This window comes from Equus przewalskii, chromosome 1 (genome assembly GCF_037783145.1).
Source record: "Equus przewalskii isolate Varuska chromosome 1, EquPr2, whole genome shotgun sequence".
Taxonomy (NCBI): Eukaryota; Metazoa; Chordata; class Mammalia; order Perissodactyla; family Equidae; genus Equus; species Equus przewalskii.
In genome coordinates this window covers 113,859,659-113,885,797 of record NC_091831.1, presented here as the reverse complement: position 1 = coordinate 113,885,797, position 26,139 = coordinate 113,859,659, and the positions used below count along the sequence as shown (strand labels likewise).

Here is a 26,139-nt window from a genome sequence, read left to right as displayed (position 1 = left end):
CTGTACCCATAACACACTTACCTTGTACTTGCTTTGAACTTGTATACATCCCAGGTTCTCCAGAATTTGTGATCCTGGGGCATTTACAGCCTCTATGTGGATTGGGTGACAAGGAGTGGTGGACCCACAAATTTTACTCACTCCACCCACAAGCGTGGGCAGTGTTCTCAATGCTGCAAATCCTACTCAAGCAAGGCTCACAGTAATTCTTGGCTTCACAGCAACCCTTGATAACAAACCAGGCTGCTGCAAATTAAAGTTGTGGGATGCTGCCAAAGATAAAAAATAAAATGGTGATGGTTTAAAATGAAATCCAAAAATTAGGACACCATAACCTTATAAGTATAGTAGTTTTTCTCATTTTTATAATAGATATTATTGTTTTCTTGTTACAAAAGTATTAATTTGCTAGAAGCAAAAATCATTAAAATCATAGCATAGACAGAGACAAAGGGGAAAGTCCCAATCATCTGTATCTCCACCCTCTGGAGGTAGCCATGTTTTGGAGTCTGTTTCTTTTTGTTTTTCTGTTCTGTGCATACAATACATACTTATTTAGTTCAAGAAGAATATCCTAATATATCAATTGTTTTCCCATATCCTTAACATTTCCCAATATCAGTCAATATTCTTTTAGAGCATTTTTCTGATTTCATAGTATTTCATGCTATGCACATATCACAACTTTCTTAACTAATACTCTGTTGTTGAATACTTAGGTCATGACTAGTATGAAATGTGCTAGAATATTCATCCTTGGAGGTGAGCATACTTTGTTTCCTGTATGATATTAGAATGTTGGAACACTGGAAGGGCCTAGTTATAAGAGGCCTTTCTATGGTACCATTCAGTAGTATGGACTCCCCAGGGTGCAAATGATATTCCCAGTTTGCTTTCAATCAATGGTGGTTTCTTTTTGGCTGACTCTAGTGAGAAGAGTGGAAACAGACCATGCATCTAGAGAGCAAAGACGGCGGGCTGACCTCCGGCACACTGGAAATGGAACTACATCAGACGTCTGCTCCCACCTGTGCTGGCCTGGGAGGGCCAGGGCTGGTGAGACACGTCATGAGCAACTGCAGGCCACAGCCGGGAGTCAGCAGGGCAGACCCCCCAAGCCCCTGCTCCAGCAGGGCAGCCAGGTGGAGCCACTGGGCTCCTGTGGATCAGGAACTTGGCCCATTCCTCACAGAGGGGAGGTGAGTTTAAAATAGTTTTATCTTGTAAATGTGGAATTCACAAGTATTGGATTTCCATGAGCATAGTTCCCCCACATTTTTGGTGGAAAAAATTTCCAAAAATTTTTCCAGAATCTTTCCAGCATTAGATCACTTTCCTGGCCTGTTTTGAATAAATGCTATTTCTAAAATGTGGCTAACATAACTCCAAAAGATAATAAAAATATAAAAGAGAGGTTTTAGCATAAAGACTTAGCATTTACTATATTATTTAAGGCATTAGAAGTATTACATGGGGCTGGCCTGGTGGTGCAGCGGTTGAGTTCCCCTGTTCTGCTTTGGCAGCCGGGGGTTTGCTGGTTCGGATCTTGGGTGCAGACCTGCGCATTGCTTGTCAGGCCATGCTGTAGTAGACATCCCCGATATAAAGTAGAGGAAGATGGGCACGGATGCTAGCTCAGGGCCAGGCTGCCTCAGCAAAAAAAAGAGGAGGACTGATGGCAGATGTTAGCTCAGGGCTAATCTTCCTCAAAAAAAAAAAAGAAGAGAAAAGTATTACATGATTTTTAAAAGCATATATATGTATCTTAAAACATATTTAATTCCTATAAATATGTCGTAAATCAATTGAGTATTGTTTTTCACGTCAGAGAACTCTGGATTTACATAAAAATGAAAACCTTTTGATAAACTCTTAAATATTTACCGATGTAAAAATAATAAATAGACATAAAAGTAGCATCCTGTGAGTGAGCGTCTATGCATGTCCATGTAGGAACATTTCGATACCCTGAAGATCTGGGTGCCCTCATCCCCGCAGCTGGTAAGTCCTGCCCTGTGCAGTTGTTCAGTCAGAAGCCTGATTTGCTCAGTACTGACAGTCTATCATTGTAAAACACAGAGTATCTCAGAAATGCACACAGTGTGGCAGATGATGCCGCCACTTGCTATAACCCTATCTCCTCCTCTTCTCTAAGGTAAGACTTATCCTGATTTGCTATCCATCTCACCAATGCACATGTTCATACTTTTACTGCGTATTTATGTATCACTAAATAGTATATGCTCTTGTTTTGCAAATGGTGAAACTTTGAGTTGCTCTTTTTGTCCATGTTTTTCAGATTTATCTATGTGGGTGCCTATAGTTATTATTAATGCATTTTGACTGCCTGCATAAAATGTCAGTATATGAATATGCCATAATTTATGTATTTTCTCCTGTCAGTGGCTATTCAGTTTCTCCTTTCAGTATTTTGCTATTAAAAATGGCCCACAACAAACTTTCTCATATGGGCTTTCTAGGGTACAAGTAGGGGGTTCTTTGGAGTATGTCTCTACTTGAGAATGGAATTGTTGGTTCATGAGATATGTGCACCCTGAAATTTACTAGATGCTACAGATTGGTAATTGTATCTATTTACCATCCCACTAGCAGGGGAGGGTTTCAGCACCTTCCCGACATTTAGTACTGGGGACTTCAACCTGGGAAGATGTGATGCACATGGTGTGTTGTGTCGCGATTGTCCTGATTTGCATTCCCTTGTTGACCAGCAGAGCTGACCTTCCCACATGTCTGTTAGACGTTTGGGTTTGTTTTTTGTAGTGTGCCATCTCATACCTTTTGCTCATGTTTCTAATGGGTTTATATTTTTTTCACCATGTTGCAGTTTTAAAAAAAAATTCTGGGGGCCGGCCTGGTGGTGCAGTTAAGTTTGCACGTTCCGCTTCTTAGCGGCCCAGGGTTCACCAGTTTGGATCCTGGGTGCAGACATGGCACTGCTTGGCAAAAGCCATGCTGTGGTAGGCGTCCCACATGTAAAGTAGAGGAAGATGGGCATGGATGTTAGCTCAGGGCCAGTCTTCCTTGGCAAAAAGAGGAGGATTGGCAGTAGTTAGCTCAGGGCTAATCTTCCTCAAAAAAACAAAACAAAACAAAACAAATTCTGTGATTAGCCCTCTTCTGTGTTGCAGGGTCTTATCCCAGCCAGAAGCTCATCCTTCCATTTATTGTTTTTTTAAAAAAATAGAAGTATTTAATATGACCAGATTTATAAATCTTTCATAGTTTCATGCTTTTTTGTTGGGTGGTATAATTCTTAAGAACTCCATTTTCTCTCTGATTTCATAAAAAATTGTATTTTCTAAAAGTTTTAAACATTTTGCTCTTTAGATTTAGCTCCTTTACCTACCTGGAATTTATTTTTAAATCTCCTTTCCCTCCCTCGCTTCCTCCTTCCTTCTTTCCTGCCTTTAAAAAATAATTAAAAAAACCCACTAAAGTTTTTGATAAAAATTTTAGGTCTGAAATGCATGAAGTATTTAAGGCACTCTTGGAAGTTGAGGGAGTGGTTCCAGAATTTCCACGTAGGAATGGCTTAGGGCAGACTGCAGGGAAGCTGGGCCTAGAGACCTTCCCTAGGTGCTGTGTTTACTTGGTCCCTCAGTCATCTCTTGCCACAGTGATGGTGCAGTACCCAAACACAAACTTCATCATATGGGTCGTGGGCTGGGTAGTCCCACTCCTCCTGGCTGGCCTGCCTGTGCAAGGGTGGGATGGCTGCTGGTTGACATAGGGGCCCCATGGGCCACCTGCCTCTTATCATTCCTCAGGCCCCATCAAGGGAGAGGGGAAGCCCATCATGAGCCTCTGATACCTAATGTCTGCTAACATCCTACCAGCAGACCCAGGGTCAGAGTGGCACCTTGTACTTTGAGAGTCACTAGATAGAATATAGGATGTAAATGTGAATTTCAGATAAATAATGAATAATTGGGGGGAAATGCTGATACTGAAAAATGACTTGTAGTTTATCTGACACCAAATTTACCTGGCCACCCTGTATTTTTATTTGCTAAATCTGGCCACCCATTGCTCAGGACATGCTCCTCTCTGGAGACTAGGGCTCGTGTGGGCCAAGGAGGCTGGCCACAGCTGTGCCCATAGCAGCCCTGCCAGCCAGGTGGTGGGGGCTAGGTGGTGGGGCGACCTTCTCAGGTCCTGGTTCTGCACCGTGCCTGCTTGGAAGACATCTTATTGATTTCCTCTAATTAATGAATTAAATAAAATATTTGATATTTGTTCATTTTATATCCGTATGAGAGTCATGATTTTACCGTCTTTTAACAATGATCCTATAACAAAGAGTATAACAGAGGGAATAATCAATCTCAGAACTCTGTTGGATGCTTCTCAGGGCTGCTCAGCATCTGTCCTAGCTGAAAACCTGTCCTAGCTAGGACCTGTTTGCTACATGAGGCCTCAAAGTTAGAGGAATACACTGTTCATACTGTTGTAATGACATGGAACAAACAACATTGCCAAATTAAAGATGATTTTTTTGGTCTAATATATTAGTTTTCTTCATAGAAAAAGTAAACAGCCTTTCACACAGTCTCCCCTATTTCTGCACCCTCTTTCTCATTCCTTTAGCCTAATTAAATATAGCATGATTTGAATCTCAAATCTCATAAAATTTTGAATTGATGCCCCTTTTTATCTTAAAATAACACACAAGAACTAATAGATGTACTTAAGTGTAATTGGTTGTTAGACTGAAGAACTTAAATTACATATTTATTCTTCTTTGGCAAGATTGTGTAGGAAAACTTATTTCTAATTAGTGGAAAATGAAATTTATTTTTCTCATTATTTCCAGAAATCAGGAACGGATTGACCTTAAAATTTGCCATTTCAAAATCAGCTAATTACCTTTCAGTTTTCCATTTAGCAGTATTGTATTTAGTGGCAGGTTGGATGGGGGAAACAAATTTGAGAGAATATGTGAAAAATAATTAAGATAAATTATTGAAAGACAAATTTTTACATCTGTCATGAATTGGTTACTATATTTCATTATTAACAAACCAAAATAAACGAGTTGCTGAAAGTTTGAAAATTGAAGGGAAAAAATAATCCTAACACAATTGTGATTATCATCTACTGGAATTTATCTGTATCTGATTTTACATAGATGAGCTCATAGTATATGTCTTATTTTGTCATTCTTTTGGTAACAATATGTTGTAAATGCTATCAGTGTTGCTACGTATTGCTCAAAGCTATTCTTTTTGTTTTTTTCTTTTTAAAGATTGGCACCTGAGCTAACAACTGTTGCCAATCTTTCTTTTTCTGCTTTTTATCCCCAAATCCCCACAGTACATAGTTGTATATTTTAGTTGTGGGTACTTCTAGTTGTGGCATGTGAGGCACCGCCTCAGCGTGGCCTAATGTGCGGTGCCATATCCGTGTCCAGGATCCAAACCCGCGAAACCCAGGGCTGCTGAAGCCGAGTGCACGAACTTACCTACTTGGCCACGGGGCCAGCTCCTCAAAACTGTTCTTTTTAATATATTTTTCATTGAAGTATAATTCATCAAAAATAATCTCTAGATCTGTGATTTTTGACAAATGCATATAGTCATATAGCCATCTCCACGATCAAGATATCAAACATTCAAACGTTTCTATCACCCCAGAAAAATTCCTTCAGTTCTGCCCTCTCCAGCAGCACCTGCTAGCCACTGATCTGTTTTCTGCCCCTATACTTCTGCCTTTTCAAGCACGTCATACAAATGGAATCATTGAGTCTGTCTTCTTTCACTTAGCATAATGCATCTGAGATTCATCCAAGATGTGTGTCCCTTTTCATTGCTGAGTTGAGTTGTACACTTTGTTTATCCATTTACCTGTTGAAGGACATTTGGTTTGTTTCCAAGGATTGGCAGTTATGAATAAAACCACTGTCAGTATTTGCATACAGGTTTTTGTGCGAATTTAAGTCTTAATTTATTTTGGGTAAATGCCTAGAAATGGGCTGAGTGCCTAGGAATGCCTGGGAATGGGTTGCTGAGTCATTTGGTAAGTATATGGTTAACTGTATAAGAAATTGCCAACTATTTTCTAAAGAAACTGGACCATTTTGCATTTCCACTAGCAATGTATGAGAGTTCCAGTCCTCTGCATCCTGCCAGCACTGAATATTTATTTCAGCCATTCTAATAGGTGTGTAGAGGTATCTTTTCGTGGTTTTATGTTTTTTGGAGGTGGGCTATGCTTGTTTTCCTATTATTGAGTTTGCAATTCATTATATATTCTCAATACAAATCTTTTATCAAATATATGTTTTTCAAATATTTGCCAACAGTTTGTGGCTTGTATTTGTATTCTTATAATAGTATCTTTTGAAGAGCAGAAATTTAAAATTTTAAAGTAGTCCAATTCATCAATATTTTCTTTATGAATTATGCTTTTGGTGTTGTAACTAAGAAATGTTTGCCTAACACAAGGTCACAAAGATTTTCTCCAGTTTTTTTCTTCTAGAAGTTTTGTAGTTTTAGGTTTTATATTTAGCTCTATGATCCATTTTGAGTTAATTTTTGCATATGCTGCAAGGTGTGGGTCAAGGACTATATTTTGCTTATGGACATCCAGTTGTCTCAGAACCATTTTTTGAGAAGACTACCCTTTCTCCATTGAATTGCCTTTGCACCTCTGTCAAAAATAAATTGATCATATATCTGTCGGTCTATTTCTGAACTCTATTCTGTTCCATTGATCTATGGACTATGTCTTAATACTACACTATCTTGTTTCCTTTAGCTTTATAAAAAGTTCTGAAATCAAATAGTGAGTCCTCCAACTTTGTTACTTCTCAAGTGTTTTGGTCCTCTATGCCCTTTTCCTTTTCACTTAAATTTGACCATGTTTGTCAATTTCAAAAAAAAAAAAAAAAAAAAATTCCTGCTGGGATTCTGATTGGAACTGCATTGAATTTATAAGATGAGTTTAGGGAGAATTGATATCTTAATAGTATTGAGTATTCTGATTCAGGAACATGGTATATTTTTCCCTTTATTTTGTTCTTAATTAATTTCCCTCAGCAATATTTAGAAGTTTTCAATGAGCAGGTTCTGGACATATTTTGTTAGATTCATCTCCAGATAGCTCATTTTTTGATGTTACTTTAAATGGTGTTTTAAAACATTAATTTACATTTGTTCATTGTTAGTATATAAAATGTAATTAATTTTCATGAACTGATCTTGTATCCTGCAAACTTGCTAAACTCACTTATTAATTCTAGTAACATTTTTGTTTGTAGATTCTTTCGGATTTTCTAAGTAGATAATTATGCCTGTGATTAAAGACTTTTTATAATCAACAACAAAACCAATTGTCTTTCTATACACTATAATAGATAATCTGAAAATAATATTAAGAAAACAGTTCCATTGGACATCAGCAACATGGTGGCGTGAGCTCACCCGGGACTCTCTCCCCTCCAAATTACAACCAAAAAGAGAAACTGCTTTCCAACTGAAAAAAAAAAAAAATCCTAATAACAGAAATCATCAGAGACCCACAGCAGCCAAAGATGGAAGTCAGAGAGGTTGGAGCCGCCCTTGGAGGAGCTGAAATGGGGTAGGAGAGAACTTCGCTCCCTGCCTTAGAGACTGGGATTGCTGCCACAGGTGAGGGAAGGAGTTGGGGAGGGGCCACGCGTCCAGGGATCATCCAGGTCTCCCACCGCCAGTGCAGAGGAAACCCTTTAATGGGGGAAAGCTTTTGAATGGGGGAACCCAAGCAAGCCAGGGCCCCAGGAGACCAGAAAGCGAGAGCTGATCCAATCCAGGTCAGCATGAGTGAAAGTGCCCCTCCTCCCTCAACCCATGCTGTGTGCCACCATCTCGGCTGAAGGCGGAGGGCTCAGAATGCAAGGCTCTCGACCCACATCTAGTAGTGACAGGCTGTAACTGCAAGTGAATAACAGCATCATGCACAAAAACTGCTCCTCTACCATCCAGCAATTTATAAAAGCTCCAGTCCAAAAGGAAAACAATAAAAATACAGCAGTAGGTCCTGAGGGCTTGGAAATGGGTAAACTAAGTGAAGATGAGTTGAAAATAGCTATCATCAAAATATTCAAAGAGGTAAAGGGAAATATAGAGAAACAAGTCAACGAGTTCTGGAGTTACTTCACAAAAGAGATTGAAATTATAAAGAAGAATCAATTAGAAATACTAGAGATTGAAAATACAATGGATCAGATAAAACAGAATATGGATTCCCTGAATGCCCGTGTAGACACCATAGAGGAGAAAATTAGCATAATCGAAGATAGACAGGCTGAATGGCTCCAGACAGAGAAACAAAGAGAACTAAGAATTAAAAAAACTGAAGAAAATCTAAGAGAAATAGCTGACTCAATGAGAAAATGCAACTTAAGAATCATCGGAATTCCTGAGGGTGTGGAAAAGGAAAATGGAGCAGAAAGTGTGCTCAATGAAATAATACAAGAGAACTCCCCACATCTAGGGATTGAGAGAGAAATGTTTGTGGAGGAAGCTTTCAGATCTCCTAGATTTGTCAGTGTAAAAAGACCTACTGCAAGGCATATAGTAGTAAAAATGGCAAAAATGACTGACAAAGAAAGAATACTCAGGGCAGCAAGGCAGAAGAAAATAACCTACAAAGGAACCCCTATCAGACTTTCAGCAGATTTCTCTACAGAAACCTTACAAGCTAGGAGAGATTGGAGTGACATATTCAAAACTTTAAAGGATAAAAATCTTCAGCCAAGAATACTCTATCCAGCAAAAGTATCCTTCAGATATGAGGGAGAAATTAAATCTTTTCCAGACAAACAAAAGCTAAGGTATTTTGTAGTCACAAGACCTCCACTACAAGAAATCCTCAAGAAGGCTCTCATACCTGAAAAAAGAAAAAAGGGAGTAAGGGGTCACAAAACACAGAGTAGGGAGACAAATAGATAGAATCTGAATAGGATAGCAAATACTGAACTATAGCATTAGGATAAAGGGAAGGAAATCACCAAAGCAAAGACAATCTTATCACTCTAACCACAAACTCACAACACGAGTTGGAATAAGAGATGAAAATAATAATTTAGGAGGGGAGGAGGAAAGGGGCTGAAAGAGTCTAGGCTAAGGCGGTAAGAGACCACCAGAAAATGGACTATGTTATACATGAGATTCTGAATACAATCTTCAGGGTAGCCACTAAACTAAAAAACAGAACAGAGACACAAAACATAAATAAGGAAAAATCTAAGAAACCTAGCATAAGAAATTGCAGAAGTCAGTGGGTAGGCTAAAACACACAGGACGAGAAAGAAAGGAAACACAGGAAAACCAGAAAACGAGCAACAGAATGACAGCGTTAAGCCCTCATGCATCAATTCTCACCCTCAATGTAAACATATTGAACTCTCCAATAAAAAGACACAAAGTGGCAAAATGGATTAAAGAACAAGCTCCAACAATTTGTTTCCTCCAGGAAACACACCTCAGCTCCAAGGACAAACACAGGCTCAGAGTGAAGGGGTGAAAGACAATATTCCAAGCTAATTGCAAACAAAAGAAAGCAGGTGTTGCAATGCTTATATCAAACAAAATAGACTTCAAGATAAGGCAGGTAAAGAGAGACATAGAGGGCCAATGTATAATGATCAAAGGGACACTTCATCAAGAAGAAATAACTCTTATAAATATCTATGCACGCAACACAGGAGCACCTAAGTTCATAAAGCAACTATTAACAAACCTAAAGAACATATCAAAAATAACACAATAATAGTAGGGGACCTCAACAGCCCACTCACATCAATGGACAGATCATCCAGACAGAAAATCAACAAAGAAACAGTGGAGCTAAATGAAAAGCTAAAACAATTGGACTTAATAGACATATATATTGCACTCCATCCAAAAACAGCAGAATACACATTCTTCTCAAGTGCACATGGAACATTCTCAAGGATAGACCATATGTTGGGAAACAAGGCAAAAAATTGAAATAATTACAAGCATCTTCTCCAATCATAATGCTATAAAGCTAGAAATTAGTTACAAGAAAAACGCTGAGAAAGGCACAAGGATGTGGAGACTAAAAAATATGCTATTGAACAAGCAATGGATCATTGAAGAAATTAAAGAAGAACTCAACAAATACCTGGAGACAAATGAAAATAACATGCCATATGAACTTATATGGGATGCAGGAAAATTCATTGCAATTCAGGCACATCTTAACGAACAAGAAAAATCCGAAATCAGCAATCTTAAACTACACCTAACTGAATTAGAGAAAAAAGAACCAACAAAGCCCAAAGTCAGCAGAAGGAGAGAAATAATAAAAATGAGAGCAGAAATAAATACTATTGAAAGAAAAAAGACAGTAGAAAGGATCAATGAAACAAAGAGCTGATTCTTTGAGAAGATAAATAAAATTGACAAACCACTAGCCAGACTTACAAAGAAGAAAAGAGAGAAAGGTCAAATAAACAAAATCAGAAATGAAAGAGGAGTAATAACAACAGACTCCACAGAAATACAACGGATTATGAGAGAATACTACGAAAAACTATATGCCAGCAAAATGGATAACCTAGAGGAAATGGATAAATCTTGGACTCCTACAATCTTCCAAAGCTCACCCAAGAAGAAGCAGACAATTTGAACAGACCAGTCACAAGGAAAGAGATTGAAACAGCCATCAAAAGCCTCCCAAAGAACAAAACCCCAGGACCAGACGGCTTTCCTGGGGAATTCTACCAAACTTTCAGAGAGGATTTAATACCTATCCTGTTCAAGCTATTCCAAAAAATGAGGGAGGATCGAACATTTCCTAACACATTCTATGAGGCCAACATCACGCCACTACCAAAACCTGACAAAGACAGCACAAAAAAGGAGAACTACAGGCCAATATCGCTGATGAACATAGATGCAAAAGTTCTCAACAAAATTTTGGCAACCCGAATTCAGCAATTCATCAAAAGGATCCTACATCATGATCAAGTGGGATTCATACCAGGGACACAGGGATGGTTCAACATCCGCAAATTAATCAGTGTGATACACCACATCAACAAATTGAGGAATAAAAACCACATGATCATCTCAATAGATGCAGAGAAAGCATTTGACAAGATCCAACAGCCATTTATGATAAAAATTCTGAACAAAACGGGGATAGAAGGGAACTACCTCAACATAATAAAGGCCATGTATGACAAACCCACAGCCAACATCATATCAATGGGCAAAACTGAGTGCCATCCCCCTGAGAATAGGAATGAGAAAAGAATGCCCTCTATCGCCACTCTTATTTAACATAGTACTGGAGGTCCTGGCCAGAGCAATCAGGCAAGAAAAAGGAATCCACATAGGGAGGGAAGAAGTGAAACTCTCACTATTTGCAGACAACATGATCTTATATATAGAAAACCCCAAAGAATCCATTGGAAAACTTTTAGAAGTAATCAACAACTACAGCAAAGTTGCAGGGTATAAAATCAATTTGCATAAATCAGTAGCATTTTTATACTCTAATAAAGAACTAACAGAAAAAGAACTCAAGAACACAATACCATTCACAATCACAACAAAAAGGATAAAATACCTCGGGGTGAATTTAAGGAAGTGAAAGACCTATACAATGAAAATTACAAGGCTTTTCTGAAAGAAATGGATGATGACATAAGGAGATGGAAAGACATTCCATGCACATGGATTGGAAGAATAAACATAGTCAAAATGTCAAATCTACCTAAAGCAATCTACAGATTCAACACCATCCCAATCAGAATCCCAATGACATTCTTTACAGAAATCGAACAAAGAATCCTAAAATTCACATGGGGCAACATATGAACATGGGGGCTAAAGCAATCCTGAGAAAAAAGAACAAAACTGGAGGCATCACAATCCTTGACTTCAAAACATACTACCAAGCTACAGTAATCAAAACAGCATGGTACTGGTACTAAAACAGGTGCACAGATCAATGGAACAGAATTGAAAGCCCAGAAATAAAACCACACATCTATGGACAGCTAATCTTTGACAAAGTAGCTGAGAACATATGATGGAGAAATGAAAGTCTTTTCAACAAAGGGTCCCGGGAAAACTGGAAAGCCACATGTAAAGGAATGAAAATTGACCATTCTTTTTCACCATTCACCAAAATAAACTCAAAATGGATCAAAGACCTAAGCCTGAGACCTGAAACCATAAGGCTTCTAGAAGAAAATGTAGGCAGTACACTCTTTGACATCAGTATTAAAAGGATCTTTTCAGACACCAGGTCTTCTCAGACAAGAGAAACAATAGAAAGAATAAACAAATGGGACGACATGAGATTAAAGAGCTTCTTTAAGGCAAATGAAAACAGGATTGAAACAAAAACACAACCCACTAACTGGGAAAAAATATTTGCAAGTCATACATCTGACAAAGGCTTAATATCCATAATATATAAAGAACTCACACAACTCAAAAACAAAAAATCAAACAACTTGATCAAAAAATGGGCTGGAGACATGAACAGACATTTCTCCAAAGAAGATATACGGCTGGCCAATAGCCACATGAAAAGATGTTCATCATCTCTGATCATCAGGGAAATGCACATCAAAACTACACTAAGATATCACCTTACACCCATTAGAATGACAAAAATAACTAAAACAAATAGTAACAAATGTTGGAGAGGTTGTGGAGAAAAAGGAATCCTCATACACTGCTGGTGAGAATGCAAACTGGTGCAGACAGTATGGAAAACAGTGTGGAGATTCCTAAAAAAATTAAAAATAGAACTACCATATGATCCAGCTATTCCACTACTGGGTATCTATCCAGAGAGCTTGAAGTCAGCGATACCAAAAGTCCTATGCACCCCAATGTTCATTGCAGCATTATTTACAATAGCCCAGACATGGAAGCAACCTAAGTGCCCACCAACAGATGATTGGATAAAGAAGACGTGGGGTATATATACAATGGAATACTACTCAGCCATGAAAAACAACAAAATCGTCCCATTTGCAACAACATGGATGGACCTTGAGGGAATTATGTTAAGTGAAATAAGCGAGATAGAGAAGGACAATCTCTGTATGACTCCACTCATATGAGGAATTTAAACCTGTGGACAAAGAATACGGATTAGTGGCTACCAGGGGAAAGGTGGGGGGGGGGGGGTGTGGGCACAAAGGGTGAAGGGTTGCACCTACAACATGACTGAGAGACAATAACATACAACTGAAATTTCACATGATTGTAACCTATCATTAACTCAATAAAAATTTAAAAAACAAACGACACTAAGATATCACCTTACACCCGTTAGAATGACAAAAATAACTAAAACAAATAGTAACAAATGTTGGAGAGGTTGTGGAGAAAAAGGAACCCTCATACACTGCTGTTGGGAATGCAAACTGGTGCAGCCTCTATGGAAAACAGTATGGAGATTCCTCAGAAAATTAAAAATAGAACTACCATACGATCCAGCTATCCCACTACTGGGTATCTATCCTGAGAGCTTGAAGTCAGCAATTCCAAAAGTCCTATGCACCCCAATGTTCACTGCAGCATTATTTACAATAGCCAAGATGTGGACGCAACCTAAGTGCCCATCAACAGATGATTGGATAAAAAAGGTGTGGTATATATATATACAATGGAATACTACTTAGCCATAAAAAACAACAAAATAGTCCCATTTGCAACAACATGGATGGACCTTGAGGGAATTATGTTAAGTGAAATAAGTGAGATAGAGAAGGACAATCTCTGTATGACTCCACTCATATGAGGAATTTAAACATGTGGACAAAGAGAACAGATTAGTGGCTACCAGGGGAAAGGGAGGTTGGAGGGTGGGCACAAAGGGTGAAGGGTTGTACCTAAAACATGACTGACAGACAATAATGTACAACTGAAATTTCACAAGATTGTAACCTATCAACTCAATAAAAAATTTTTTAAAAAAGAAAACAGTTCCATACACAAAAGTATCAAGAAGAATAAAATTGTTAGGATTATATTTAATAAAAGAAGTGTAGAACTCATGCACTAAACACTAAAATATTGCTGAGAGAAATTACAGATTTAGAGAAATGGAGAGACATTCAATGTTCATGAACTGGAAAACAATATTATGAAGATGACAATTTTTCCCAAGTTCATCTACAGATTCAGCACAATCCCTAAGGCAATCATAACAGGGTTTTTTTTCTGACAGGCAGAAATTGACAAACTTATCCTAAAATGTATATAGAAAGGCAACAGATCCAGAATAGGCAAAACAATCTTGAAAAAGTAAAACAAAGTTCAAAGAGTTGTTTCTTTCTAGACTTCAAAACTTACATCAGAAAAATGATGTCATTAAAATGGCCGAGTAGGCAGTTCCTAGCTCTTGTTCCCCCACAGAAATGTTGAACAAGCAGAAACTCTCAGAACCAACATTGTCAAAACTCTGGAAACCAGTCAAAAATTTACAGTAACGAAGAAAATTCTGAACCATGTAAAAGGCAACTTGAAAGTAGTAGGAAAGTTTTGTGGCATTTTCTTGCCTTTTTCCCATCCCTTTCCCATCATGGTGGCAGTCTGAAAGCCATGGCAGACCAGTCTTAAAAGCAGGTTCCTGGTTCCAGAGGGAGCAGAGTAGACCCTTCTTGCAAATTATTGTTTGTGTCTATTCTAACTGGAGGCTAACTGAAGGACTGACGTGAGACTCTCATCTCTGTTTTGCCTTACTAAGAACATGGGCTGGAAAAGTGATGGGTGTTGCTTGAAATCACTGCAGGGGGATATAACAAACCACTGATGCCTGAGGCAGAAGCTTACTGCTTCAGACGTACAATAGAGTGCCTAAGGCCAAAGTGCAAAAACTGGGAAGAGTCTTTGGGAAACTAGGATTTCAAAAGTAACCATGTATATGGGGGAATTTAGAATAGTCAGGGCTAGATGCATGACCAGAAAGAATGGAGAAGACCCTAAACTTTTTTACCTCAAGCTTAGCCCTAGTCCCAGTAGAAGACTGGCTAAGTGTTGATGGAGTGCCCGGCATCAAACCAATCTGTAGAGACTGGGAATGGTATTTCCTTTGTATGTGTATTTTCTTTCTCCCTTTCTCTCCCTCCCCCCCACCTCCCTCTCTCTCTCCTTCTCCCTCTCCCTCTCGCTGCCTTTCTTTCTTTTTATTTGTTTTTTTAAGCTTCTGGCATTCAAAGAATTCTTTGTCAAAATATTAGCTGAACATGACCTAAAGGAACAAAGACTTCAGTGATCACACATGAGAAGGAATACATTCTTTCAAAAAAAATAGTTTGGTAAAGTATCTAAACAAATGGACTACTATAGCCTTCAATAATATTTTTAAAAAACCCCAGCAAACTGCAGAGGAGAGGGAGAATCTTATTTCCAGAATCACCACATTATATAATAAAAATGCCCAGTTTTCAACAACAACAAAAAAAATCACAAGGCATACAAAGAAGCAGGAAAATATGGCCCACTTAAACAATAGAAATTGACAGAAACCATCCCTGAGGAAGGTCAGACTTTAGACCTACTATACAAAGGCTTTAAAACAACTGTCTTACATATACTCAGCTAAAAGAAAACATGGACAAATAAGGAGATAAGGAAAACATCATATGAACAAAATGACAATATCAACAAAAGTATAGGACTTATAAAAAAGAATCAAACAAATTCTGGAGCTGAAAAGTACAATAACTGAAATGAAAGACTCACTAGAGTGATTCAACAGCAGATTTGAGAAGGTAGAAGAAAGAATCAGTGAACTTGAAGATAGCACAATTGAAATTGCCCAGTCTGAGGAGGAGAAAGGGAAAAAAAGTGAAGAAATGTGAAAAGCCTAAGAAACCTGTGGGAAACCATCAAGCAGAACAACATATACATTATTGGGGTTCCAGACACGAGAGGGAGAAAGAAAGGGCCAGAAGAAATGTTTAAAGAAATAACAGCTGAAAACATCTCAAATTTGATGAAAAACATGAATCTACAAAGTCACGAATCTCAATGAATTCCAAGTAAGATAAACTGAAAGACACACAACCAAGACACGTTATAATTGAACTGTCAAAAGAGAAAGACAAAGAGAATTTTGAAAGCAACAAGAGAGAAGCGACTTGTTACATACAAGGGATCTTCAGTAAGATTTATAGCTAATTTCTCATCAGAACCATGGAGGATGGCAGTAGAATGACATATTTCAAGTGTTGAAATAAAAAAAAAACTTTTAAGAATCCTATATCTGCCAAAATGTCCTTCAAAAATAGGGGAGAAATTAAGACATTCCCAGATAAATGAGAGCTGAGGGAGTTCATTACTATTTGATCTGCCTACAAGAAATGCGAAATGGATTCTTTCAAGCTGAAATGAAAGCACACTAGGCAGTTGCTTGAATCCACATGAGGAAAAAAGAGCACTAGTAAAATAACCTACACAGGAAAATACAAAACACTGTATAAATGTATTTTTTGTCTCTAACATTTTTATTCTCCCATCTGCTGAAAATGACAATTGCATAAAGCAGTAATTATAAATCTGTGTTGAAGTGTGTACCACGTATAAAAATGTATTATGTAACCAATAATAGTACAAAATTGGTGAGAGGGGACAGTTATATAGGAGCAAAGTTTTTATATATAATTGAAATTAAGTTGATACTAATTGTAACTAGATTTTTTTTTAAAGATTTTATTTTTCCTTTTTTCTTCATAAAAGCCCCCCCCAGTACATCATTGTATATTTTTTAGTTGTGGGTCCTTCTAGTTTTGGCATGTGGGATCCCACCTCAGCATGGCTTGATGAGCGGTGCCATGTCCATGCCCAGGATCCGAACCAGCAAAACCCTGGGCCGCTGAAGAAGAGTGCTTGAACTTAACCACTCGGCCACAGGGCCGGGCCCCACTAGATTGTTTTAAGATGATAATTGTAATTCCCTCAGCAACCACTAAGAAAATAACTAAAATAATATATAGTTAAAGAAATGAGAAAGGAATCAAAATGGCACACTAGAAAATATCTATTTTATTCAAAGAAGGCAGTAAGGGAGGAATTGGGGAACAAAAAATAAATCTATAGAAAAAATGTATGTATAGATAATAAATACCAAAATGAGAGAGAAATCCTACCTTATCAGTAATTATGTTAAATGCAAATGGGTTAAACACTCCAATGAAAAGGCAAAAATTGGGAGAAAGGATAAAATAATTGATGCAAGGATATGTTATCTACAAGAGACACACTTTAGGATCAAAGACACAAATAGGTTGAAAGTAAAAGAATGGAAAAATGTATATCATGAAAACAGTAATCAAAAGAGAGGTGGAGAAGATACACCAATATCAGACAAAAATAGTCTTTGAGACAAAAATTGTTATGAGAGACAAGGAAGATTTTGTCTAGTGGCAAAGATGATAAAAGAGTTAATCCATCAAAAAGATATTCCAATTATAAATATATATGCACATATATTATCACAAAATAAATTGTATTATTCCATTTATAAAATGTCAGGGTAGATAAATCTGTAGACAGAAAGGTGATTAGTTCTTACTAGGACTGAGGTGAGGGAGACGTGGGGAGTGACTGCTAAGGGGTATGAGGTTTCTTTTGGGGGTGATAGTAATATTCTAGAATTAGTTAGTGGTGATGGTTGCAAAACTTTGTGAATAGACTACACGCCATTGAATGGTACACTAAAAAAAGCAAGGCGATGTGATGTCTGATCTTGGAAACCAATGGGAGGAAGTCTGGGCAGGTTGGTATTCTTCACTACTGTTGTGACCAGAGTAATAAGTAAGAATATTAAAGTGGTGACTGTAATAGACAGAATGTTTGTGTTCCCCAATGTATCCAACTCTAATGTGATAGTACTAGGAGGTGGGGCCTTTGGGAAGTATGATATGTGTTCTTTTGAACACCACCAAGAAATCTCCAGTTCTCCACAGACACTGCCTGGATGTCCCACAAATTTAACTCAATTCTGATACTACCTTCCTGGAGGAGATAGCAACAGATCCCACAGGTTAAGGGCTCAGTCCCACAAGACTGCCTGCACTTGAGAGGCCACTCACACGTCCAGCTTGTCACCTGTGCTTCTGACTCATTGACTATAAATTGGAGGTTCCCACAACCCCCTCCTCATACTTGATTAATTTGCTAGAGCGGCTCACAGAACTTAGGAAATCAGTTTACTTACTAGATCATTAGTTTAGTACAAAGGATGTTAAAGGATATGAATGAAAAGCCAGACGAAGAGATACATAGAATGAGGTCCTTAATGTGGGAGCTTCTATCCCTCTGGAGTTTGGGGCCATGGACACGTGGATGCATTCTAGTTCACCAGCCTGAAAGCTCTCTGCACCCCCTCCTTTTGGGTTGTTATGGAGGCTCCATTACATAGGCATGATGGATTAAATTGTTGGCCATTGGTGATTAATTCAACCTCCATCCCCTGAAGATGAGGGAGTGGGACTGAAAGTTCCACCGTCCAATTACATGGTTGTTTCCCCTGGCAACCAGCCCTTCATCTTTAGGGAATTTCCAAAAGTCACCTCAGAAACATAAATCACTTGTGGTTGAAAGAGGCTTGCTATGAACAACACGACACCCATTTCACCTTTTTGATTAAAATGAGAAGTCATCAGTTTGCAGCCTGGAAGAGGGCCTTCACCAGAACCAGACCATGTGGGCACCCTGATCTCGGACTTCTGGTCTCCAGAACTGTGAGAAATAAATTTCTGTTGTTTATGAGCCATCCAATTTGTGGTACTTTGCTATAGCAGTCCCAAACTGACTAAGACGGTAGCAATGCATTCATAATTATTTGTAATTACTATTGCAAAAAATCTACAGGAAAACTACTGAAATCTACTGAAAACTATTGAAACTATACAGTAAAAGAACAGTGTGTACTAGCAATAATGAGCAATGGAAATATTCTTTTAAAATACATTTCATTCATAATAAAAATATCTGAAAATGCTCGTACTGAACAAGATATGTGATATTTATTAATCATAATATAAAATTAGCAGAAATATCAAAGAAGAGTTGTGTGGAGACATAGATTCATATACTTAGCTAAGAAGGGTAAGTATAAAGAAGATAAACACTCTCCATAAATTAATGTATAGGTTAATTTAACCTATGGATTTAATAAAAATAAATATCTTGGGCATTATAAATAATAATGTTGACATCTGTATTCAAGACTATCATTCTCACTCTGAAATGAGAAAAAATCAGGTAATCTCCAAAAATCACAACTTTTTTGGAACACATCAAGTTGCTGAGGACACAGGCCTACTAACTAGTTATAAATCTAAGAAAAGACAATGAGAAATGGAATGCTATCACTGTCTAACTCACACAGAGTACAGGAAGAATATGAGGACATAGTAAAGGTAGTAAGAAAAAAGCAGCTAAATTTTTTAATGAATTGCTAATGCCCGACTGTGGGCTAACATGAGAGTATAGAACCCTGGGTACCACAGATGCAAGGGGTGGGTGCACACACTTGCAGGGTCTTCTCCATCAGCTTCCATGGACACTTAAGAGAAAGACTGGGGTCAGGGCGGGAGACAGGGTTGTGATCCATCTTTGTGTATTGTATGAGGTAAGGATCTAATTTAATCTTTTGCATGTGGATATATAATTGTCCCAGCATCATTTGTTGAAAAGAATTTTTTTTCACATTTAATTGTCTGGGCATGTGTTTTGAAAATCAGTTGACCATAAATGTAAGAGTTTATTTCTAGGCTCTCAATTCTGTTCCACTGGTCTGCATGTCTATATTTTTGCCAGTACCACACTGTCTTGATTACTGTAGCTTTGTAAGTTTGTAAATTTTTTAAAAATAACTTTATTGAGATACAAGTTACATATCATACAATTCACTCATTTAAAGTATATAATTCAATAGTTTTTGAATATTACCTTATTTTTACATATTGTGGTAAAATATGTATAACATAAATCTGCCTTCTTAACCACTGTTAAGTGTACAATTCATTGTTGATTACATTCACAATGTTGTCCAACTATTACCACTTTCTATTTCCAGAACTTTTTCATCACCTTAAACAGAAAGTCTGTAACCATTAAGCAATAACTTCCCATTACTGCTCCTTCCAGCCCCTGGTAGCCCGAATAGCTTTTCTGTCTCTGAATTTGCCTATTTTGGATATTTCATTTAAGTGAAATCATATAATATTTGTTCTTTTGTGTCTGGCTTATTTCAATTAGCATAATGTTTTCAAGATTTATCCATGTTTTAGCATGTATCAGAGTGTCATTCCTTTTTACAGGTTGATTAACATTCCATTGTAAATTTATCCATTCATCTGTTGATTGACACGTGGGTTGTTTCCACCTTTTGGCTATTGTGAATAATGACACAATAAACATTGTTGTATAAGTATCTTCCTCTACATCCTCACCAACAATTGTTTTCTTCTTTTTTTAAATAGTCATCATAGGAGGTGGGGAATGGTATCTCATTGTGGTTTTGATTTGCCTTTCCCTAATGACTAATGATGTTGAGCATCTTTTTGTGTGTTTGTTGGCCATTTGTATATCTTCTTTGAGAAATGTCTGTTGAAGTTCTTTGCCCTTTTAAAAATTGGATTGCTTAGTTTTTGTTGTGTCTTCTGTTTTTTGGTAGATTGCACTATATATGTTTATTAGGACTAGTTGGTTTATAATGTTGTTTAAGCCATCTATATCCTTATTGATCTTGTGTCTAGATATTCTATCCATTATTGAAAGTGGAGTATTGAAGCTCCCATTTATTATTGTAGAACTGTTTATTTCTCCCTTCAATTCTGTCAAAATTTGTTTTGTATTTTTTGGGATGCTGTTGTTTGGTGCATTATATGTTTATAATTTTTATATCTTCTTGATAAATTGACTATTTCATGAATATATAATGTGCTCTTTTCCTCATAATAGTTTTTGAATTAAATATTATTTTGCCTGATAATAATATAGCCACTCCTGCTCTCTTTTGGTTACTATATGCATGGAATATCATTCTCTGTCTTTTCACTTATAACTTATTTGTTTTTAGATCTAAAGTGTGTCTCTTATAGACAGCATATAGTTGGATATTGTTTTCTTAGTTATTCTGCCTTTTTATTTGAGAGTTCAATCCATTTATGTTTATAGTAATTTCTGATAAGGAAGGATTTATGTCTGCCAATTTATTTGTTTTCTGTATGTTTTATATAATTTCTTGTCCCCCATTTCCTCCATTACTGCTTTTTCTGTGTTTAATTGACTTTTTTCTAGTGACACATTTTGATTCCCTTATTTCCTTTTTTTAATATATTCTATAGATATTTTCTTTGTGATTCCACCGGTATTACATTTAACATCCTAATGTTATGACAGTCTAATTTGAGATGATATCAACTGAGCTGTTTTTACTCATAACACTTCTAACACCAAATGAGAGGGTTTTTCCCCCTCCTGACACCAAACAATTCTGATTATCTGCAAACACCAACTGAGTTTCCAGCACTTCAATTCAGTTCTGACACTACCTACCTGGAGTTGGTGTCAGATCCCACAAGTTAAGGGCTAAGTCCCATGAGACTGCCCCTACTTCAGATGCCAGCCAAGAGTCCTGGGCCTCCTGTACTTCTGACTTAGTGGCTAAAATTGGGGGGTCCCTTGACTCCCTTTCCAGGTTAGATAATTTGCTAGAATGGCTCACAGAACTCAGGAACACTCTTTAACTATGTTTACTGGTTTATTATTAAGGCTATAACTCAGAAACAGACAATTGGATGCATAAGGCAAGATATGAGGATGGGGGTGGCACAGAGCTTTTGTGCCCTCTCGAGGTATGCCATCTTCCCAGCACCTCAATGCGTTAGCCAACTTGGAAGCTCTCCCAAGCTGTCATTTAGGTTTTATTTTAGTGGAGATTTCATTATGTAGGCATGGTTGATTAAATCATTGGCCATTGGTGATTGAACTCAGTCTCCAGCCCATCTCCTCTCTTGGGACATGGGGGTAGGGCTGAAAGTTCGAAGCTTCTAGTAAAGATTTGTACTTTCCAGCAACCAGCTTCCATTCTGAAGCTATCCAGAGGTCTTCCAAGAGTTGCCTCATTAGAAAAAAGATGCTGCTATCACTCAGGAAATTTTAAGGGACTTTGGAACTGTGTGTCAGCAACCAGAAGCAAGACCAAATGTCACACAAACTTCAATTGCATATAGAACCTCTGTTCATATAAAGCTCTGTCCCCCCTGCTTATGCTATTTATGTAACAAATTACATCTTTATACATTTTGTGCCCAATAATATAGATTTAGAATGATTTTTATGTATTTATCTTTTATTCCTATAGGAAATAAAAAGTGGAGTTACAAATCAAAAACACAATAATACTGATTGTATATTTCCCCATGTATTTACCTTTGCTGGAGATATTTATTTCCTCATACATCTTTCAGTTACTGTCTAGAGTCTTTTTATTTCAGCCCAAAAGTCCCTTTAGCACTTCTTGTAGGGCATGTCTAGTGGTAGTGAACTCCCTCAGCTTTTGTTTATCTGGGAATGTCTTAATTTCTCCCTCATCTATGAAGGACAGTTTTTACAGAGGTAGAATTCACATTTGATGGTTCCCCCCCAGGGCTTTAAATATATCAGTCCACTGCCTTCTGGCCTCCATGAGAAATCAGCTGATAATCTTATGTGGATTCCTTGTACATGACAATTTACTTTTCTTTTGCTGCTTTCAAGATTCTCTGTTTGTCTTTGTCTTTTGATGGTTTGATTATAATGTGTCTTGGTGGCATTTCTTTGGGTTTATCCTACTTGGAGTTTGTTGAGCTTCTTGGACTTGTAGATTCATGTATTTCTCAAATTTTGGAAGTTTTCAGCCATTATTTTTTCTAAAGTCTTGCTAACCCTTTCTCTCTCTTCCTTCTAGATCCCAATAATGCATATATTGGTCCATTTGAAAGTACTCCACAAGTCCCTTTGGCTCTGTTTGCTTTTTAAATTCTTTTTCTTTTTGCTCTTCAGACTCAATAATCTCAATTTTCTATCTTTAAGTTCATTGATTTTTTTCCTTCTGCTTTCTCATATTTGCTTTTTTTTTTTTTAAAAGATTTTATTTTTTCCTTTTTCTCCCCAAAGCCCCCCTAGTACATAGTTGTATATACTTTGTTGTGGGTCCTTCTAGTTGTAGCATGTGGGATGCTGCCTCAGCGTGGTTTGATGAGCAGTGCCATGTCCGTGCCCAGGATTTGAACTAACGAAACACTGGGCTGCCTGCAGCGGAGCGCACAGACTTAACCACTCGGCCACGGGGCCAGCCCCTCTCATATTTGCTTTTGAACCCCTCTAGTGAAGTTTTCATTTCAGTTATTGTACTTTTAATCTCTAGAATTTCTGTTTGTTCCCTTTTTATAACTTCTTTCTCTTTGTTGACATTCTCATTTTTTCAGGTCATTTTCCTGATTTCCTTGATTTATCTGCCCCTGCTTTGTCTACGTTTTTGAGAATATTTAAAACCATTGTTTAAAGTCTTTATCTAGTAAGACTCATGTCTGGTTTTCCTCAGCAGTGCTTTCTATAAATTTATTTTGTTCATTTGAATGAACTATGTTTCCCTGTTTCTTTGTATGCCTTGTCACTTTTTGTTGAAAATTGGGTATTTGACTAGTATAATGTAGTAATTCTGTACATTAGATCTCTCCTTCTTCAGAGTTTGCTTTTTTGTTGTTTTTCCAATCATTGAAGGTGATAGTAGTTCATTTATCTTGAGACTTTTCCAGACTATTTTTGGAAAAACTATTTGTTGTGTGTGATCACTGAAGTGTTTGTTCCCTTAGCTTGTGTTCAGCTATGTTTTGACAGAAATTCCTTGAATACTAGGAGCTGAAGCAAACAAAGAAACAAAACAGCAAAAACAAAAACAAAACAGAGAACAGCCACCTCTTGCAGTCTTTGAAGAGAGGCTCTGTGCTTGGGTGTTCCTTCATGACTTAGCTAGGCTTTTTCTGGGTTATAGATCAGCTTGAGATGAAAGTCTGAGTTCTCAGGAGTTTTCTGAGCATTTGTCTTGCCTGGATATGTATGTGGCTTTCTAAATTCCTTTGTATACATGGCTACTTTTGAATGTCCTAATTTCCCAGAGTCTCACCCCAGCTTCTTCTCTGGCCTTAGATGATCTGTTATGTGTCTCCACCTATAATCTCTTGCCCCAAGTATCTGTGAGTTTGTAATACACCCTGTAGCTTTTATGAGCAGTGCCTGCTGACTTTCCCACCTGCATTCTGAACTATGTGAAACAGAGATGAGCACCTTTCGTCATGCATCAATCTTTCATGTATCCCCCAGACAACTTAGAACAGACATATAGAATAATTTTCAAATAAAGTCTTTTCTCCTCATTCTAGTTTGAAGAGTTGGAGGGAAATGGAAAGCAGACTGTCTCCTGCTCAAGACCAAGACCACCTTCACACCAGGGAGGAAGTGGGGCAAAGGCAAGTAAAATGCCCCCAAATTTGTCTACCCTTTTGAAGATGGCTTTTTCTTGTTTGAGCTTCTGCTTGATTGATATAAAGCTTGACTGTTTCCACAGCTCCTACCAAGTTTCAAACAGCTTCTGGTTGTTTTTTGATGTTTCTGTGGGAGAATGAAAACTTGGAGCTTCCTAGTTTGCCATTTTGCTCTCTCCTTCATTTTGAAGTATTGTTTTGCTGTAGAATTCTGGATTGACAGGCTTTCTTTCTGCATACATCTGCTGTTGAACTGCTCTAATATATTTTTCATTTCATTTATTGTACTTTACATTTCTAGAACTTCTATTTGTTCTTTTTTTATAATTTCTCTTTATTGATATTCTCTGTTTTGTGAGACATCATTCTCATACTTTCATACAATTCTTTAGATATGGTTTCCTTTAGTTCTTTGCACATATTCAAAATAGCTCATTTAAAGTCTTTGTCCAGGAAGTTCAATGTCTGGCCTTCTTGAGGGAGGGTTCCTATTAACTATTTTTTCCCTTGTTTCTGGGCCATACATGCCTTTTCCTGTCTCATAAGTTTTTTTTGAAATTGGACATTTTAAATAATATAATGTGGAAACTCTGGAAATCAGATTCTTCCCCCTTCCTAGGGTGGTAGTTGTTGCTTTTTTAAGTCACTTTCCTGATCTAATTTTGTAAAATTTGTATTCTTTATTGTGTGTGGTTATGGAATTCTCTGTTCAGTTAGCTTAGTGACTGGACAGAGATATTCTTCAATGGCTGGAACAAGTAATTTTCCCTGTTTTTACCAAGGGGCTATGTGTGCATGTTGAGATAAGCCTTTAACATTTAGCCAGTATCTCTCTCTTATTCTTTATTTCTTGCTTGTGCAGAACCTCAAGGTCAGCCAGAGATGAGAGCTTAGGGCCTTCTCAGGTCTTTCCAGGGCCTGTGCACAGCCCTGGAAATGCACACAGCCTTGCACATACAACTGGGTTCTAAATTCTCAGGAATGTTTGGAGCTTTTCAAAACCCCTGATGGACAGCTCATTCTCCAGCTTTTCCTTTAAGTTTTTTGGTTGGCTTCTTGTTAGCCCCAACTGATATTGCTGCTTCAGGTAGCTGTGATATTAAACAATTGCTGCTGATTGTTTGTGACAAATGCTTTTGGGGAAAGATCTGTTCACTATGGGAACATTGAATTGGGTCAACTACAGACAATACCTGTGGGTGGGGTTTTCCAGGGTTACTGCCAGACAGCTTAAAGAGTGACATTTCTCTGGTAAAGGAAATTTAGAGGAGCTCTAATCCCATTCTGTTCACTCCAGTGGATGTCAGGCTGCTGTTCTCACCATCATTTCAGGGTTAATGGATTTCAAGCCTACTGTGGAACTGAGTAAAGGGATATGGGAATAGAGCAAGTTAAAATGCCACTGTTCTTATTACCGTTCTGCCATTTTTCTAAAATAAATTCTCCTTGAATTGTTGCAGACTTTGGTTAATTTTCAAAGTTCTGAAAATGTTATTTTGACAATTTTTGTTAGTCTTTTTGTTTCTTTTATGGAGGAGAGAATTTTCACAGGTCCTTACTCTGCCATTCCTGCTGTTACCCCCTGTTGCTTTTATTTGAAA

At 37.6% G+C, this 26,139-nt stretch overlaps 1 protein-coding gene across 3 annotated transcripts in view; it reads left to right on the top strand.

Moving 5' to 3' along the window:
* The window catches only part of OCA2 (OCA2 melanosomal transmembrane protein), a 359,156-nt gene that overhangs the window by 7,402 nt on the left and 325,615 nt on the right, over positions 1–26,139 (top strand). For 2 of the 3 annotated variants that reach the window (XM_070572284.1, XM_070572298.1), the window contains exons 2-3: positions 931–1,199; positions 24,437–24,523. In XM_070572284.1, coding sequence (XP_070428385.1) covers positions 952–1,199; positions 24,437–24,523 — 335 coding nt within the window. In that variant the 5' untranslated portion in view covers positions 931–951. The remainder of the gene's footprint in view (positions 1–930; positions 1,200–24,436; positions 24,524–26,139) is intronic. The other variant, XM_070572292.1, reaches the window with a different exon arrangement.